At 38.6% G+C, this 20,278-nt stretch overlaps 1 protein-coding gene across 1 annotated transcript in view; it reads left to right on the forward strand.

The window, feature by feature from the left end:
- Positions 1–20,278, forward strand: part of LOC126484283 (trehalase-like) — a 327,239-nt gene that overhangs the window by 182,026 nt on the left and 124,935 nt on the right. Inside the window, exon 4 of the mRNA XM_050107710.1 lies at positions 8,333–8,616. Within this exon, the coding sequence (XP_049963667.1) occupies positions 8,333–8,616 (284 nt within the window). The remainder of the gene's footprint in view (positions 1–8,332; positions 8,617–20,278) is intronic.

Below are 20,278 nucleotides of genomic sequence, written 5' to 3' on the forward strand. Positions count from 1 at the left end.
GGCTAGGATGTTGAAACTGGACAGTTGGCCATGGATGGGTTCATTAATAAGCAAAAATGGTGCATTTTAGGGATTGAGAATCCAAATTTCGCCATAGAGAAGTCTCTTCACCCTCAATAGGTGACTGTGTGGTGTGATATGTCCAGTCACGGATTAATCTGTAGAATATTACTTGGTGACTGCTGAATGGTATGTGAAGGTTTTGGAGGGTGACTTTATGCCCATTATCCAAAGTGACCCTGATTTCAACAAGATGTTGTTCATGCAAGACAGAGCTTGAACCCACTGAAGCAGGAGAGTGTTTGATGTCCTGGAGGAGCACTTTGTGGAATGCATTCTGGCTCTGGGGTATCCAGAGGCTACTGGCGTTGGCCTTGATTCGCTGCCATATTCTCCGGATCTGAACACTACTGACTCATTTTTGTGGGCCTATGTTAAAGACAAGGTGTACGGCAATAGCTCCAAAACCACTGCTGATCTGAAAACAGCCATTCTGGAGGTCACTAACAGCATCAGTGTTCCAATACTTCAGCGGGTTAAGCAGAATTTCAATATTCATGTGCACCACATCATCACCAATGATGGCAGGCATATCTGAATATCTGTAGTGATGTTAAATGTTGGATAAAGTGTGTATGCTCCGTAGGTTGTAACTAATTTACATTTTGTTGGGTGTGAGCTATGCCAGTTATGAAAACCACCATTTTTTTCTCAGTAGCCAAACATGTTTCAGCACCACTGTGTCATCCTCAGTGGGTTTTTGTTTTTATTTACTCTGTAATGTGAACATTTTTGTCAAATGATTATATAATTATGTGCATCTTTAGTTTAAACAATAGTTCATTTCTTTTTGTAAATACCTTTACATTTAGTGTGCATGAATTTTCTGGATCACTTGTGTGCTAATTACTACAGATAACTTGTCATCTGCAAGCAAACAATGTTGATGAGAAAGTTTTTGCTGGCAGTTAACCTATCTTCTAGAATGTAATTTAGTTTGTCGAAATGTTTTTACATCTATATTTGTTTTTACTTATATGAATATAATAGGGAAACATTCCACACAGGAAAAATATATTTAAAAACAAAGATGATGTGACTTACCATACAAAAGCACTGGCAGGTCGATAGAAACACAAACAAACACATACATACACACAAAATTCTAGCTTTTGCAACCAATGGTTGCTTCGTCAGGAAAGAGGGAAGGAGAGGGAAAGACGAAAGGATGTGGGTTTTAAGGGAGAGGGTAAGGAGTCATTCCAGTCCTGGGAGCAGAAAGACTTACCTTAGGGGGGAAAAAAAGGACAGGTATACACTCGCACACACACACACATATCCATCCGCACATACACAGACACAAGCAGACATTTGTAAAGGCTAAGTGAATGCACTACACTCTACATAGGCACATCTACTTAACACATTAAAGGAACTTTACAAATAAATACAGCACAAACAGATAAAGTCTACACACACACACACACACACACACACACACACACACAAAGATAAAATGCAAACAAAATTAAAATTTGGTGCCAAACTCTTTGGTGAACAAACAAACACTGACTGGTCTGGGACATACAACAAACCACAATCACACTGTGTTTCGGTGAAGTGGAAAGTATTTTACTATGTTATTTGTGGAAAATACTTGTTATATTTACATGTGCATCAGAACACCTCAGCATGATGTGGAGAATGGAAGTGCTTGCCACACGAAAACATAAGTAAAAATGAATAGAGGTGCGAAAACATTGCGACAAACTAAATTACATTCTGGAAGATAGGTTAACTCCCAGCAAAAACTTTCTCATCAATATTGTTTGGTTACAAATGACAAGCTACATGTAGTAATTAACACACGAGTGATCCAGAAAATTCATACACAGCAAATGTAAAGGTATTTACAAAATGGAATGCTCTATTGTTTGAACTAAAGATGCACATATTTTTATAATCATTTAACAAAAATGGTCACATTACAGATTAAATAAAAACGAAAACCCACTGATGATGACACAGTGGTTCCAAAACATGTTTGGGTACTGAGAAAAAGCGGTGTTTTGGATAACTGGCGGACCTCACATCCAACAGTTTTAACTGCAAAGATGGCCAACACAAGCAGCTGAAAATCAAAATGATGAATTTACGTTTTATTCATGTAGTTCAATAATTGTCACCCTGCATATAAAAAAGTCACAATTTTAGAGTCTAGCTTCCCTCCCCCCTCCCCCCCCTCCACCCCCCCCCCCCCAAAAAATAATATTATTGGATATCCATGACTCTGCTAAAAACATATTTCCTTACATAGCCTAATTTTTCACCTACATCTATACTCTACTAATCATTGTGTAATGCATGAGATCGGGTGCCTCCCAAAGTACCATCTAAGCTCACCAGAAATTAATGACCCCACTGTGCACACACAAATGAATAGTTAAGCCTTTATACATTTTGCAGTGACTGAGTCATGAGCTCAGCCACACATGCACTGCCTCTATGTGATCATAAGGCGGAACACTCAGTGAGACATTTGCGTTTCAAGCAGAAACTGAGTGTAAAAATCGGTAAATGTAAGTACGTGATGGAGTGGCGGAAAAGGGCCATCGTGTTTGACCATTCCTGTTACTTACAGTATGAGCAGTTGCTGCATTTGTTGGTGTTTTGCAGCATGTTGTTCAGTGTGTTTACAAACAGTGGTGTAACACACATGGCCACAAAATGCAATGTCAGAACTGTGGCCAGAAAGGATCCCAACTGAGATAGACTGCAGATGCATTTCATGGCTTGTGAATCAAAATCACTTCCAAACACAATGATTCCTGCAGAAAGTGTTTGAAGGTCCATCCCAACCTCTTAGCGAGAGAACATTGTGATGGAACTGCATGCAGTGAATGCATGTAGTTGGTCATCAGAGGCCATTGCACACATAGGCACAAAGATGACAACAGCAAAGATCATCACACTGGAAGAACATCTGACTGGTTTCTGAACACTCCCCCACCATATTACATCTCAATTGGGTTGCAAAATCACCTGATCTCTACACCACAGAAAATCTGTGAGAAAGGCTGGAATAGTGGGTAAAACTCAGACATCAGCATCCCCATAATTTGGTAGAATTGCAAGATCAAATTCTGTATATGACGTACCTGCACAACCTTGTGTAGGGTTGATTAATTTTTCTGCCCAATGAGATTATTGGGGTTTCTTCCTATCCCATTCCTGTATGGAGTTTGGGAACAATGACTGCTTAAATTATTCTATTTGTAGGCCCCATGGGAAAAATACATCGAGGGGCTGAAGTAGAAGGGCTACTCTTTTTACTCCTGATCACTGCTCAGCTGTAAAATAGAAACAACAGTGAAAATTAAATATGATTTATTTGCACATTTAACTAGTCCTTCCAGCTACTTCTCTGCATAGTCGCCACTCTGACTTAGACATTTATCATAGTGTGGTATCAGCTTTTTAATACCCTTTTCTTGCAAGGTAGCTGCCTGTGCTTTCTGCCAGTTCCCTATGCTGGCCTGCAGCTCAGTGTCTGTGCCAAAATGCTGTCTTTATAGTCAGTGATTTGTGTGTGTAAAGAGATAAAACTCGGTGGCAGCCGATTATGGACTGTATTGTTGGTGACCAAGCACTTTCCATTGAAAACTCTGCAGAGGTGTCATCATTGCACCTGCAATGTGTGGCTGAGTGTTGTCAGGAAGAAGTTATGGTATTTGGGCTGCATCAATCCAGACAGAACCCCTCAGTAGGCATTTCAAACTTGGCAGGAGACTTGATTGTTCGAAGCGTCTTTATGTGCTCACTTTGCACTCAGAACTGAAAAGTGCAATATGACACAATCAAGAGACGTACTAGAGGCTCTGCACAATACATCTCCACAAAGCTTTGGTGGATTTTCACGGTGATTTTAATTTTGTGCCCAACATATATTTCTAGATTTCTCTCCAACTACCAGAACTTGATTCTCTATAAGTATGGTTTTGTAGACTGGTTGTTGCATATTGTTGAGTGTCTGCTGGTTCAGATTTTTCAGCACCTATATGATGCTAACCTGTGGTTCAAATAATCCTGAGACCACACTTGCTGCCATTATATGTTGTTGTTGTTGTTGTTGTTGTTGTTGTGGTCTTCAGTCCAGAGACTGGTTTGATGCAGATCTCCGTGCTACTCTAAATCTATATTTGATGTTAACGAACTTCTCTTCTTCAGAAACGCTTTCCTTTCCATTGTCAGTCTACATTTTATATCCTCTCTACTTCCACCATTTTGCTCCCCAAATAGCAAAACTCATTTACTACTTTAAGTGCCTCATTTCCTAATCTAATTCCCTCAGCATCACACAATTTAATTTGAATACATTCCATTATCCTTGTTTTGTTTTTGTTCATGTTCATCTTATATCCTCCTTTCAAGACACTGTCTATTCCTTTCAGCTGCTCTTCCAGGTCCTTTGCTGTCTCTGACAGAATTACAATGTCATCGGTGAACCTCAAAGTTTTTATTTTTTCTCCATGGATTTTAATTTCTACTACAAATTTTTCTTTTGTTTCCTTTACTGCTTGCTCAATATACAGATTGAATAACATCGAGGATAGGCTACAACCCTGTCTTACTCCCTTCCCGACCACTGCTTCCCTTTCATGCCTCTCAGCTCTTATAACTGTGACATTATATGTATATGTTCAATATCCTCTATTAGTCCTATTTAGTTTGTTTCACACACACACACACACACACACACACACACACACACACACACACACACACACACACTTGAGTAATATTCTAGAATGGGTTACATGAGTGTTTTGTAAGCAACCTCCTTTGTATACTGATTGAACTTTTCAAGTATCCCATGAATGAACTAAAGTGGGCCACCTATCTTACCTACTATTGAGCCCATGTGGTAATTCTGTTCATAGCACCAAAAATTGTGACACACAGGTATTTGTATGAGTTTGATTCCAGTTGCAACTCAATTATATCGTACATTTATGTCTACATACAAACTCCGCAAGCCACTGTACAGTGCATGGTGGAGGGTATCACATGACACTACTAGTCATTTTCTTTCCACTCACAAACAGAGCAAGAGAAAAATGGCTGTCTGTAAGCCTCCATAAGTGCCCTCATTTCTCTCATCATATCTCCATGGCAAATATGTGAAATGTACATTGGCAACAGTAGAATCAATCTGCAGTGAGATTCAAATGTCAGTTCTCTAAATTTCTACAATAGTGCCTTACAGAAAGAACTTTAGGGTTTCCCATTTGAGTCCCTGAAGTGCCTCCATAATACTTGTGTACTGATCGAACTTACCAGTAACAAGTCTAGTGGCATGCCCCTGAATTGCTTTGATGTATTCCTTTAATCTGAGTCATTGTGAATCCCAAACACTTGAGCAGTACTCAAGAATGGGTAGCACTTGCATTCAATATGTCATCTCCTTTACAGATGAGCTACACTTTCCTAAATTTATCCCAATAAAATGAAGTCAAGCATTTGCATTCCAAACTATGAACAAGATGCTCATTCCATTTTGTATCGCTTTTCAATGTCGTGCTGAGATATTTAATCAATGTGACTGTGTCAAGCAGGATATTACTAAAGCTGTATTTGAACATTACAGGATTGTTTTTCCTACTCATGTACATTAACTCTGTGTTTCTACACTTAGAATAAGCTACCATTCATCAAACCAACCATAAATTTAGTCTAAGTCATCTTGTGTTCTCCTACAATCACTCAAAATAGACACTTTTCCACACATGAGAACATCATCCAGAAACAGTCATAAACTGTTGTTCATCTTGTCCACCAGATTTTTTTGTGTATACACAGAATAAGAGCAGTCCAGCCATACTTCCATGGGGCACTCATGATTTTACCCCTGCACTTGCCATTGAGAACAACATAGTGGGTCCTGTTACTTAAAAAGTATTTGAGCCACTCACATATATGGGAACCCATTCTGTATGCTCATACCTTTGTTAATAGTCTCCAGTGGGGCATCATGTCAAATGCTTTTTGGAAATTTAGGAATTTGGAGTTTGCCTATTGCCCTTCATCTTTAGTTAAGAGGATATCATGTGAGAAAAGGCCAAATTGAGTTATGCACAAGGGATGCTTTCTAAATCTGTGCCGATTTCTGGAAAGAAGATTTATTGTCTGAAAGAAATGTATTACATTCAAACTCAGAATGCGTTAAAGAATGCTGCAGTAAACCAATGTTAAGTATGTTGGTCTGTAATTTTGAGGGTACATTCTTTCATGTTTCTTTTATACAGGAGTCACCTATGTTTTTTCCAGTCATATGGGGCTTTGCTAATTGTGTGGTCAATGCCACAGAACAGTCTCTGTAAAACTGAACTAAGATTCCATCTAGACCTGATGACTTAATTGTTTTCAATTCTTTCAGTTGCTTCTCTATGCCATGAATGGCTATTTCTATGTCCTCCATGCAAAAGTCTACACCAGAGTCAAACAATAGTAGGTTTTTATGATCCTCCTGTGTGAATGCTTTCTTAAATGTTTAATTCAATACTTCAGCCTGCCTTTTTTTGCTAGACTGTTGTACAAGTGAATGAACAGAAGCCTTCCACCCACTTAGTGATTTTATGTATGACTAGAATTTTCTCAGGTTCTTGAAAGATCTTTCACTAAGACATGATGGTGGAAGCTGTTGTAAGCTTCACACATTGATCTTCCTATGGATGAATGAGTTTCTGGTAACTTTACCCTGTTGATGCTTGTGCTTTCTTTTTTAATCAAGAGTGCAACAGTCTATTTCCTCAGTATTTTCCAAATTTGATTATTAAGCTACAGAGGGGCCTCTCCATTCTTAATCCACTTACCTGACACATGCATCTCCAGAGTCAATTTACAGTCAGTTTAAATTTTTCCCATAATTTCTCTCTGTCTGTCATGTTGGAACTAAATGATGTCCACTCATTATGTAAGTGGGATGCTAACAACAGCTTACCTGACTTTTCTAGCATAAATACTCTCCTAGCCTTCCTGATGGATTTATTAACTTTAGTAACCATTGTCACTATGATGACATCAGTATCACTAACCCTGTCTGTATATTCATACTGTCAATAAAGTCTGACCTGTTCATAGCTATTGGGTCTAAAATATTTCCATTGTGTGTGGGCAGTCACCTAGTTGTTCAAGGCAGTTTTCTGAAAATGCTTTCAAAAGTATTTCACAAGACTGTCTTTCTGTACAATCTGCAGTGAATCCATAGATCTCCAAGTCTGTACATGGTGGACTGAAGTCACCTCCAATCATAGTCATGTGATACAAACTTTTTGCATTTTGTGAGTGCACAATTAATGTTTCTGCAAATTTAAAGCATTTTTTCAGACAGTAATTCATTATAAATAACTACATATCTGCAGAAAGTGTGAGGGTACAATTAATATTGTCTACCAAGTCTTTTATAAACAGCATGGGGAGCAAATGCCCCAACACACTTCTCTAGGGAATATCTGAGGTTTCTTCTACATTTGTTTATGACTCTCCATCCAAGAAAATATGATGCATTCTTCCTAACAAGAAACTCTCAGTTCAATCAAAAATTTCATTTATTAACCCATGTGATCATACTTTTGTTACGAAATGTTGGTACTGACTCAAATGCTTTTTGTAAGTCGAGAAATACTGTGTCTACCTACTTCTTTGCCTGCATTCATGACACTCAGGAAATCTCGTGAGAAATGTGCCAGTTTGTAGCTTTTAGAATCCATGTTGGCTGCCATGGAGGAGGTCATTCTGTTTGAGCTCAAAACATGCAGGGTTCTGCAACAGATGGATGTCTAGGATATTGGTTGATAATTTTCTGGATAACTTTTGTCACCCTCATGTTAGATGAGTGTAACCTGTGGCTACTTCAAATTACATGACTATTTTTCTCTTAATATATTATGATTAAACTTGGGGAAAACACAACTACAAATTCTGTTTAAAACCTGACAGGGATAATTCTGTTTAAAACCTGACAGGAATACTGTCTGGGCCTTATTCAGTTTTAATTATGTCAGCTGTTTCTCAACACCACTGAATCGAACACCTATACCACTCATTTTCACAGCAGAGTGAGAATTTAACTGGGACAGTACCCCTGGTTTTTCTTTTGTAAAAGAGTATTTGTAAACAGAGTTCAGCATTTCTGATATTACATTAGAAATAAATAGGATATGTTCATTACATATATATTAACTGATCTTATCTGAACCATTACATTTTATCTGTACTTTTTCTGATGGTTGACAGTGCTAGTTGATTTTAATTTATGAATTTAATTTTTCAGGAAATTTGTCTAACATACAAACACAGTATATTATCCCAGTTGATCTGAATGCATTTGTGTACTGGAATGCTAAGATTCTGTGCAAGTTTCACTCTACTCTCCATAATCATAAGAAAGCTCAGTATTACTGCACCAAAGCTAATGAATGGTTAGATGCTGTGACAGAGGTTTTCTGGCATGACGATGTAGGTATCTGGCTGGATTATGATATTTCAAACAATGTGAGGAGAGAGTACTTTTATCCATCAAATGTTGCTCCTCTATGGACAGGATGTTATAAGAAGGTAAGATAGCATGGAAAGACTTATGCAACTGATTCTAGTTTCTATGTCATAATATGTAGCAAGTGCTGATAAGGAAGGAGGACCTATATCTGATTTTGATTAATTAAAAATGTAATTCTCTTCCATAGTATTACATGAACAAATATTACTAACAATAAGTTTCTTGAACTTCAAATGTTCTATCAATTAACTGTTCCAATGCCATAATCTCAGTATAAAAGATTGACAAGATGTCAAGTGGAGATGAATCTGCAATAACTGAAATATTATTCATATAATTTTTACAATGATAACTGATTTTGCTCACATTCTGAACATGTCCAGACCTGAAAAATAAAGATAAAAGACGTGCCAAATTTTATCATACATAACTCATCTGAGACATGCATACGATATATATAACAGTATCTATGATTCACAGTGTAGTTACAGGGCAACCTGTCAGTTTTCTCTGCTGTGCCCAGCCTCAGTAAATCACCAATGTACATGGCTAATAATGTCAGTAACTATAAAAATGTGTGGGCAAGCATATTAGGAGATGTTTGCTCTTTATGCATGATACATTAAGATGATAAAGTCATGGTGTAAGATAGAGAGGATACAGATCTGTTCAAGTCCAAGGCTAACTTCTCACATGTGCATACCATGTGATGTTCACCTGCTTTATTTCATCATTGATAGTCCTCAATGTCGATGTACTGCATTGTTATACTGGCTGAAAAATGGGGGATGGAAGTTCAGCTCTGAATACTGTAATTGATGTAGCTGACAGTTTGCACAGTTATGTTTAACAGTTCTTTACTTTCACTGTTCAAAATTCCCCAATATTACACAGGTATGTGACCAGTTCACTATTGTAAATTTTAATAAACATTAATAGGTTGCAGGCAAACATCAGGATACTGCTACAATGCTTTTCTGTTAAACATCTATAAGCAGAAAAACCTAACCACACATTTCACAGTTCTTGCAGAAAATATTGTATGTGTGACACTATTTCACAAATAAACTTAACAGACACTGTCATTATTTTAACACATGGCCTATGTGTGTTTCACTAATTCCACTGTTAAGTTGTTGCATTGCTGTTAATTGAAACAGTACATAATTTCCCTCTGAAAATTGGCCAGGGACTGACTGTCTTGGACCATTATATATCTTCACAATAATAGGTACTGAAGCTATATGTTGTTTGGTGTTTAATTTACAGAAATTACAATTAAAACATAACTCATTCAATTAACTGAATACATTGAAAAATTTCTCGTTTTTAATAGTTCCTTCTGTCAGAAAGATTAGGCCATATTATTTGTTTAAATAATGAAATTAACATATATATTTATAAAAAACAATACTTTTTACAAACCTCGTAATTATTTTTGAATTAATTAAGGTATGGCTTTGCTAATATGTTTTCAAATGGAGCCAAATAAATACTTTAAGAATTCTAATAGTTCTTCTTTGTAATGTTCATAATTACTACAGAAGATATATTGGTTTATAAGTCAACAATAAATTTTTTGTCACGAAATAATTACTGGTTTCACCCTATAACAAAAGATATTAACTAGGAATAGTCAAAATAAATTAGGAAATTGATTACATATACAAAACTAAGCACAAAATCAGATCTGGTGCTATATTTCTTAAGACTGAGGGCTGACCTTCCTCTTTCATGGAAATGCAGATTATACTCATGCATGTTAAAGGTAACTATGGGGGGGGATTTAAGGAGGCAGATGGCAAAACGAGAGGAAGTAAAGAGATCCCAGCTTGCTTCATCACAACCATTACATATAAATTAGGCAGATTCCTAAAGTAATCATCCTGCCACTTACAAAGACCTGTGCTCTTCTCAACATGATAAAGAATGATATGGGTTTGTAGAAGACTGGAGTTTACAGAAGATCATGTCAATGTGGCAAAACCTATATTGTTGAGAGTACCCATACAATAATTAAAGGTGGACGGGACATTTTTGCCATTCACCTTTCACAACCTAGTGAATAAGCCATAGCTGAGCCTTGTGGTTCCACACTATGTATTATTACCAGAGAAGGAAAATTGCTACTCACCATATAGCAGAGATGCTGAGTCATGATAGGCACAAAAAAGAGATTCACGCAATTATAGCTTTCAGACATTAAGGCCTTTGTCAGCAGTAGACACACGCGCACACACACACACACACACACACACACACACACACACACACACACACACACACACACATGCAAACGCAACTTGCACACACGTCTGCAGTCTCAGAGAGCTGAAACCACACTGCAAGCAGCAGCACCAGCGCATGATGGGAGTGGCAACTCAGTGGGGGTAAGGAGGAGGCTGGGGCAGGTAGAAGTCCCTTCCATACAGTCTAGCCACCTAAGATCATCGCATCTGCAGTGATGAGCAATCCCTCTCAAAATATACTGAGGGTCTCACTGAAGCCTTCACTGACTGTAATTATCCTCCCATCCATGTACAAAAACAAATCTCCCCTGCTTTATCTTTCCAGTCTCTCGCCACCTCCCAAAGTCCCACAGTCTGGCCACAGAGGAGCGTTCCCCTCATAACTCAGTACCATCTGGGACTGGAGCAGCTGAATTACATTCTCCACCAGGGTTTCAATTACCTCTTAATTTGCCCTGAAATGAGAAATGCCTTGCCCACTATCTTTCCCACTCCTCCTACTGTGGTATTCTGCCATCCACCAAACCTACACAATATACTCATCCATCCTTAAACAACCCCTGCTCCCAATCCCTTACCTCATGGTTCATACCCCTGTAATAGACCTAGATGCAAGACCTGTCCCATACATCCTCCTACGACCACCTACTCCAGTCTGGTCACTAACATCACCTCTCCCATCAAAGGCAGGGCTACCTATGAAACCAGTCATGTGATTTACAAGCTAAGCTGCAATCACTGTGCTACATTCTATGTAGGCATGACAACCAACAAGCTGTCTGTCCCCATGAACAGCCACCGACAAACTGTGGCCAAAAAACAAGTGGACCACCCTGTTGCCGAACATGCTGCCAAACATGATATCCCTCATCTCAACGACTACTTCACAGCCTGTGCCATACGGATCCTTCGAACCAATGCCAGCTTTCCTAAATTGTGCAGGTGGGAACTTTCCCTGCAATACATCCTACATTCCTGTAACCCTACTGGTCTCAATCATTGTTAGTCACTGTCCTCACCCATCCAGCCCCCTCCCTGTTCCCATTCCAGCACTACACAGCTGTCATTTCAATGCCACACCCAGGCTTTTAATTTCTTTTCCCTTTATTTCTCTCCTTTCTGCTTCTTATCCCCTCCCACTGTCTGCCACTTCCACCATACTATCCCTCCCCCTGCCCACCCCAGGCTCCTCCTTACCCCACCCAGTCGCCATTCTTATCATGCACTGCTCCTCGCAGTGTGGTTTCAGTTCTCTGAGACTGCAGATGTGTGTACAAGTTGTGTTTGTGTGAGTGTGTGTGCGCATCTGTGTATGTGTGTCTACTGTTGACAAAGGCCTTAATGGCCAAAAGCTATAATTGTGTGAATGTTTTTGTTGTGCCTATCGTGACTCAGCATCTCTGCTATATAGCCAGTAGAAACACTCCTTCTCTGGAATTGTTACATTCCATCCTGGATTTTCCATTGTTTGATTCATTACGTATCATTCTATCACAAAAATGTTGGCGTCAACAAGATCCTGCTGAGATTGAATTATTAAAGAATCTGTGGAAATAGTTTGTTGGAAGATTTTTTAACCACAATGGCATATTTCAACCTGATAACTTATGGACTGAGTAATTTCTTTAATACTTTCACAAAGACAAAATTGTATGGTTAATACCACATCTAATAAAAACTAATTTTATTATTTTGACTGCTGAATTTCACCTCTGTAGGCCAGTGATTCAATACGAGGCATGCCTGTAATACCATCATTATGCATATTTCTGCAAGTGTCAGACAGGGTCACATCTAGGGTGCGAAATGGAACAGAGAGCAGTTAGGAAGAACAACCAACACATGTGCAGCACTATGCCAATTTTTGGTACAGACTCAGTGATGTGCACCAGTCCACAACCCAGCTGAAGATCTCTCCCTCATTGCCAGTCAAAATATTATGGCTAGATGTTGACTTCATCTGGATAAAGTCCCAATATCCCCTGGGATACTCATTACACTAGTAAAATTTCAAGACTCATGCACCTTTTTTGCTTTTCTACCTTCAACTTAGGGTACTGTATCATCCAAAAGTGTCTGGACATTAACCTCAGTGCCACTGAGAGCCTTTACATATGAACAGTATTTCTCTAATTTTTGTGGGGATATTTTGATGACATTATACTAGGATAGTTACCGAAGGACTTTTAAATCCCATTTGACAACCAGATATGTTTCGTTCAATGAATCTCTACTTGTAGGTCTATGATTTGTATTACACCTATTGCACAGTAGTCACTGTTTGTATAGAGGTTTGTTTACAAAGCTTGTATGCCATTGACAATCCCTCTGAGATCAGTTTCAAAGTATATGTTCCCAAAAGACTCAGTTCCATACATTGTAATTACATGTGTGGGAATCCCTAGTCAGTATGCTCATAGTATGCTCTGAGTATTAAGGAGAGGCAAACCTATGTTTCTAGCATTTGTAGACTTAGAGAAAGCTCTTGTCAGTGTAGACTGGAATAATCTCTTTCAAATTCTGAAGGTGGCAGGGGTCAAATACAGGGAGTGAAAGGCTATTTACAATTTGTACAGAAACCAGATGGCAGTTATATGAGTCAAGGGGCAAGAAAGGGAAGCAGTGGCTGGGAAGGGAGTGAGACAGGGCTGTAGCCTGTTCCTGATGTTATTCAATGTGTATTTTGAGCAAGCTGTAAAGGAAACAAAAGAAAATTTGGAGTAGGAATTAAAATCCATGGAGGAGAAATAAAAACTTTGAGGTTTGCCAATGACATTGTAATTGTGTAAGAGACAGCAAAGGACCTGCAAGAGCAGTTGAACAGAATGGACAGTGTCTTGAAAGGAGGATATATGAGATGAACAACAGAAACAAAATGAGGATAATGGAATGTAGTCAAATTAAATTCTGAGGGAATTTGATTAGGAAATAAGATGCTTAAAGTAGTAAATGAGTTTTGCTATTTGGGGAGCAAAATAACTGGATTTTTGATGTAGAGAGGATATAAAATGTAGACTGGCAGTGGTAAGGAAAGCATTTCTGAAGAAGATTAATTTGTTAACATCGAGTATAGATTCAAGTGTCAGGAAGTCATTTATGAAAGTATTTGTACGGAGTGTAGCCATGTATGGAAGTGAAAAATGGACAATAAATAGTTTAGACAAGAAGATAATAGAAGTTTTGAAATGTGGTGCTACAGAAGAATGCTGAAGATTAGATAGGTAGATCACATAACTAATGAGGAAGTATTGAATAGAATTGGGGAGAAGAGGAGTATGTGGCACAACTTGACAAAATAAGGGACCAGTTAGTAGGACATGTTCTGAGGCATCAAGGGACCACTAATTTAGTACTGGAGGGCAGTGTGGAGGGTAAAAATCAAAATAGAGGGAGACCAAGAGATGAATACACTAAGTAGGTTCAGGAGGACCTAGGTTGCAGTAGGTACTGGGAGATGAAGAAGCTTGCACAGGATAGAGTAGCATGGAGAGCTGCATCAAACCAGTCTCTGGACTGAAGACCACAATAACAACAACATGCTGATAGTGAAATGCATAGAGTGTATGAATGGAATTTGGACACACTTTATTGCTTAACATGGAGATATTCCTTGGCTGACATGTGAACACATATGACAGACTGTTGACACAAAAGACACTCTCCTCATGTGAGCCAACCACTGACCAAAACTCTCTTTGTGGCAGCTCAACCACTTACCAGAGAGTCTTTAGTATCTTGCATTTGCATTATTGATGGTGATGTCCCCTCAGAGGCACCACCTCTGACCCACAGGAGGCTGGAGCACTGAGGGAGGAGGTCACCAGGCACCACAGTTGCTGACATCATCTCAGAGCAGGCACTTTTGACTAGTAATTCCTTGGCTGGCTGCTATGCAGGCCACTGGTGTGCCATTTCTTGACAAGAAAGACGAGAAGAATGTGATGTTATATCCTTGCCCAGTTCCGATGCAGGTAACATTGGCAGAGGTAGGTGGAGGTTGACAGGGGTGGCCATAGGGGAACTGATGGTCTGCATTGAGATCATTATGATGTGGTGGGGAACACTTAGCTGTGCGGGTGACAGAGTTCTGCATGCAGTGATATTCATCTCCACTTGCATGTTTGGAAGCAATTGTTGTGTCCTAGGAAAGTGGGGGGGGGGGGGGGGGGGGGGAAGGGAGGCAGGATAGGAAAAGGAAGGAACTGGTGACATCAGCTGAATCAGTGCATCAGGACTCTATGTGGGATTGGCAACGATGAGTGAAATGTATGCCAGACTGGGATTTGAAAATGGGACCTCCTGCTTACTAGACAATTGCGTTAACCATCCGCCATCCAGACAGCTTGTTTATCACATACAAATGGACTTTCTTGGCATGCTTCCCAGCTGACCCACATTTCCACCTAACCCTACCTATCTGCAGTCCCTGCCTGTATCCTCCCAGCTCACTAACTTTAAATTCCTGCTGGAGGTCAAACAATGCTGCGTGTCACTCTGAAAGTTGTCGATTCATTCCCCATTGAGGTGAATCAGTGATATGAATGCACGGTGTTTGTTCTTTCGGACATGTACGATAAAACAGACACCTTGCATTCATATATTACCAGTGTTGAAGCAAACTCAAATCAAGAAAGTGCACTTATTATGCTGAAGTAGGTGCTATTATTCACTGTGGCATCACCACTGTGGGAATTCCTGGTTGAATGAAATTCACATGCACGTTATTGCTTAATATCGAGATACAGCAAGATGTGGGCACATGATGCATTATCATACAGCATACTGATAGCATCAATGACATTCTGCTTGTGGGAACTCAACCACTGACCAAAGAGCCGTATTATATCACACTTGCATTATCAATGGTGAGACCCCCAAACAAGTAATATTTTTCTGCAATGAGTGATGTTCTGATATATCTATTCTAATTAGTTTCTAGAGAAAGAATTTAATGTTGTAGTTAAAAGTAGTGACAGAGAATACAAATTTATTTTATGTCTAATGTTGGTAACTGATTTCAATCTTTACAAACAACTTCAGACCAAGGATCTGAAACTTACTGTATTATGATGGATCGTATATGACATATTCGTGGCAACCTTAAATCGAACATATCAGCAATGTTAATTAAGATTTATGTAAAGTATTGTATTACCAAGACAACAAGAGAAGCAGCTGTGTACAATACCAACCACTATCTGTCACAAACTGCTAACTGGCCCTCAAGGGCTTGGGGTTATAAAAGGGAAGTTCTTTCCATTGTTTCTCACATGATCTGTAATAGATCTTTAAAAATCCCCAAACAGCATACCAAGTAATACATAAAAAGGAAAACCTCATGTTGTATATGCAGAAGTACCAGGATGTTGCTTAAAATCTGCAATTTTAGTACTTACATTTGAAAACTGTTCATGAAAGACCAAAAGTAACTCCCAGTACATTGAAATATTATTACATGTCATATTAACCAAATTATTCTTGAGTGTGTGATTCCTTTGTGCTAAATAACAACAGTATTAGTTGGGATGCCAGTGGTGGTCACAAAGACAAAATTCAGCTAGAACTGCTCTCACAGGGAGCCTCTCTTGCTGGTGGGCCAGTGCAGTGATGTCTCCTGACCAGTACTCATCATTTGGCTGCCACAGCAATGTTCAGTCACAACCTTTTCCCTTGCTTTAATAGGTAGCCTGTATCAGCACAGGACAAGGATGCAAAGCTGCTTAAAACATTTGATACATTTTACAATGAAATATACTAATGTCTCCAGTTAAGAGTGTCATTCACATATTGTTGGTTAGATGAACAGACATCTACCTGTTCATTTCTATTTTTTTAAAAAACTTTACTAAAATAATGTCTATTATAAAACCATGCTATTGTGTGTAGACTTGTTATTTAGCTTAGACTTTCAGAGTGCAATACTGTTTATTATACACAAGATTTTTGTTTATAAACAAAAGAGCAATTCATCTACCAAAGTTCTGAGTCCAATAAAATATTTAAGCTCCAAAAGAAAGATGTCAGGATAATTTTGTTTAAAAAGCAAAGTGGCTTGTGTAAATAACTATTCCGAAAACTAGGTATTCTTCCACTGCCAAGCCAGTACATATTGGAGATACTAAGTTTTACCATGCTAAATATTGCCAGCCTGAAGCAGAATCTGAACTATCACCAGCATGACACTAGAGGGAAATACTTGCTGACACAGTTTCCCCATTCCACCAAATTATATGCTGATAGTGTAAAATGCATGGGGATTGATCTTTATAATCATCTACCACTAAACATAAAAAACATCATGAATCCAGTACATGAAACTTCCTGGCAGATTAAAACTGTGTGCCCGACTGAGACTCGAACTCGGGACCTTTGCCTTTCGCTGGCAATTGCTCTACCATCTGAGCTACCGAAGCACGACTCACGCCCGGTCCTCACAGCTTTACTTCTGCCAGTATCTCGCCTCCTACCTTCCAAACTTTGCAGAAGCTCTCCTGCGAACCTTGCAGAACTAGCACTCCTGAAAGAAAGGTAGAGCACTTGCCCGCAAAAGGCAAAGGTCCCGAGTTCGAGTCTCGGTCGGGCACACAGTTTTAATGTGCCAGGAAGTTTCATATCAGCGCACACTCTGCTGCAGAGTGAAAATCTCATTCTGAATCCAGTACATTGTAAAATAAGGCTTAGGTCAATATTATTACAACACTGTTTTTATAACTTACATGCATATTTTCAATGTGATTTTTCTATGTAATATATTTGCACTTATCTTTTCCTACTGTAATTTACCTTTAAAATGTAAATTTTAATAAGGCCTACCCAACTATTAAAAATTGATCTACTAGTATGTACTTATTATATTTATCTAGTAAATCTTAAATATTGTATAAATTATATAATGCTTATTTGTACTTTATTTGATTTTAAATATATCCACAAATTTTAATTTTAATTAGTCCTTGCTGACCTTAATTTTGAACAACTTGTGAATGTACTTGTACTATATCCTATAATCTATAACTATCATACAATTTTGTAAGTCTAGGTGTATTTAATTTGGTGTTATGTATTTTTTAAATGTACACAAAATGATTTAATGTATCAATAAAGAATGAATGAAGTGGGATACAGAAGTACTAAGGCATGATGAGATGTGCTTGAAGTTCTCTAAGATGATAGATACAGCAGTAAGGAACAGCTCAGTTGGCAGTACAGTTGAAGAGGAATGAACATCTCTGAAAAGGGCAATCATACAAGTAGGAAAGAAAAACATACGTACAAGGAAGGTAACTGTGAAGAAACTATGGGTAACAGAAGAAATACTTTAGTTGATCGATGAAAAAAGGAGTACAAAAATGTTCAGGGAAATTAAAAAATACAGAAATACAAGCTTCTGAGGAATGAAATAAATAGGGAGTACAGGGAAGCTAACAGGAATTGGCTGCATAATAAAATGTGAAGAAATCGGAGAAGAAATAGTTGTTGGAAGGACTGACTCAGCATATAGGAAAGTCAAAAATACCTTCAATGATATTAAAAGCGAGGTTGGTAACATCAAGAGTGCAATGGGAATTTCATTATCAAACACAAAGGAGTGAGCGGATAGGTGGAAAGAGTACACTGAAGACCTCTATGAGGGGGAAGATTTACAAGAGATAGGGTATCCAGTATTAGAATCAGAATTTAAGAGAGGTTTGAAGGACTTAAGTTCAAATAAGGCAGAAGGGATAGATAATATTCTATCAGAATTTCTAAAATCATTGGGCGAAGTGTCAACAAAATGACTATTCATGTTGTTATGTAGAATGTCTATCAGAAGAATGTTAATCACATGCTATTCCGAAGACAACAAGCTGACAAGTGTGAGAATTATCATGAAATCAACTTAACAGCTGATGCATCCAAGTTGCTGACAAGGATAATATACACCAGTTTGGAAAAGAAAATTGAGAATGTGTTAGATGATGATTAGTTTGGCTTTAGGGAAGGTAAGGTAACAGAGAGGCAATTCTAATGTTGTGGTTGATAATGTAAGCAAGACTAAAAAAAATCAGGACATGTACATAGCATTTGTTGACCTGAAAAGAATATTCAACAATGTAAAATGGTGCAAGATGTTTGAAAATCTGAGAAAAGTAGGGGTAAGCTGTAGGGAGAGACAGGTAATATACAATATGTACAAGATTCAAGAGGGAATGATAAGAGTGGATGACCAAGAAAAAAAATGCTCAGATTAAAAAGGGTGTAGGGCAGGGATGTAATCTTTCACCCCTACTGTTCAATCTGCACATTAAAAAAGCAATGATAGAAATAAAAGAAAGGTTCAGGAGAGAAATTAAAATTCAAGGTGAAAGGATCTCTATGATACAACTCGCTGATAACATTGCTATTCTCAGAGAAAGTGAAGAAGAATTATGTGATCTGCTGAATGGAATGAACTGTATAATGAGTACAGAAGATGTACAGAGAATAAATTGAAGAGAGACAAAGGCAATGAGGAGTAGCAGAAATGAGGAAGTGAGAAACTTAACATCGGGATTGATGGTCATGAAGTCAAGGAATTCTATTACCTAAGCAGCAAAATAACCAATGATGGACAGAGCAAGGAGGACTGGCAAATATGGCATTCCTAGCCAAGAGGAGTGTACTAGTATCAAACAAGGGCCTTAATTTGGGGGAGAAATTTCTGAGAATGTACGTTTGGAGCAGAGCACTGTATGGTAGTGTGGGAAAACTGGAAAACAAGAGAGTCAAAGCAGTTGAGATGTAATGCTACAGACAAATGTTGAAAAATTGGGTGGACTGATAAGGTATGAGGAGGTTCTGCACAGAATCAGAGAGGAAAGGATATGTGGAAAACACCTACAAGGAGAAGGGACAGGATGACAGGACTCTGTTAAGACATCATGGAATGAATTTCTTGGTACTAGAAGGAGCTGTAAAGGGCAAAAACTGTAGAGGAAGACAGAGATTGGAATACATCATCATCATCATCATCATCATCATCATCATCACCACCACCACCATCATCATCATCATCATCATCATCGGGACTTCCTTCCAGCAAGTTGGGTAGGAATTTGGTGAACGATATGCCTCCGTTGGTTTCTGTCATGGTATAGCTTTTCCCTCTCTACTACATACCATGTTACTCCTCTCCTCTTGAGATCTTTCTTAATCCGGTCTGTCCATCTCTTTCTAGGCTGCCCAATTGTTTTTCTTCCTGGTATTTCCATCTCCAAATACTGGTGTGGATTTCGAGTCAGGTGCATTCGCTTCACATGAGCGAACCACTTCAGTCTCAAAGCACTCATCCTCTCCTCTGTAGTCAATGTGTCACCTGCAGGTCTCTCCTTACATAATCATTCCTGACTCTCTCTCTCTCTCCTAGTTTTTTGTAGAGCTGACCAATCTCCAATCTTCAAGCATGTGAAACGAAGATTGGAATACAACCATCAAATAATTGAGGACACAGGCT

Source organism: Schistocerca serialis, chromosome 6 (assembly GCF_023864345.2).
Source record: "Schistocerca serialis cubense isolate TAMUIC-IGC-003099 chromosome 6, iqSchSeri2.2, whole genome shotgun sequence".
NCBI classification, from domain to species: Eukaryota; Metazoa; Arthropoda; class Insecta; order Orthoptera; family Acrididae; genus Schistocerca; species Schistocerca serialis.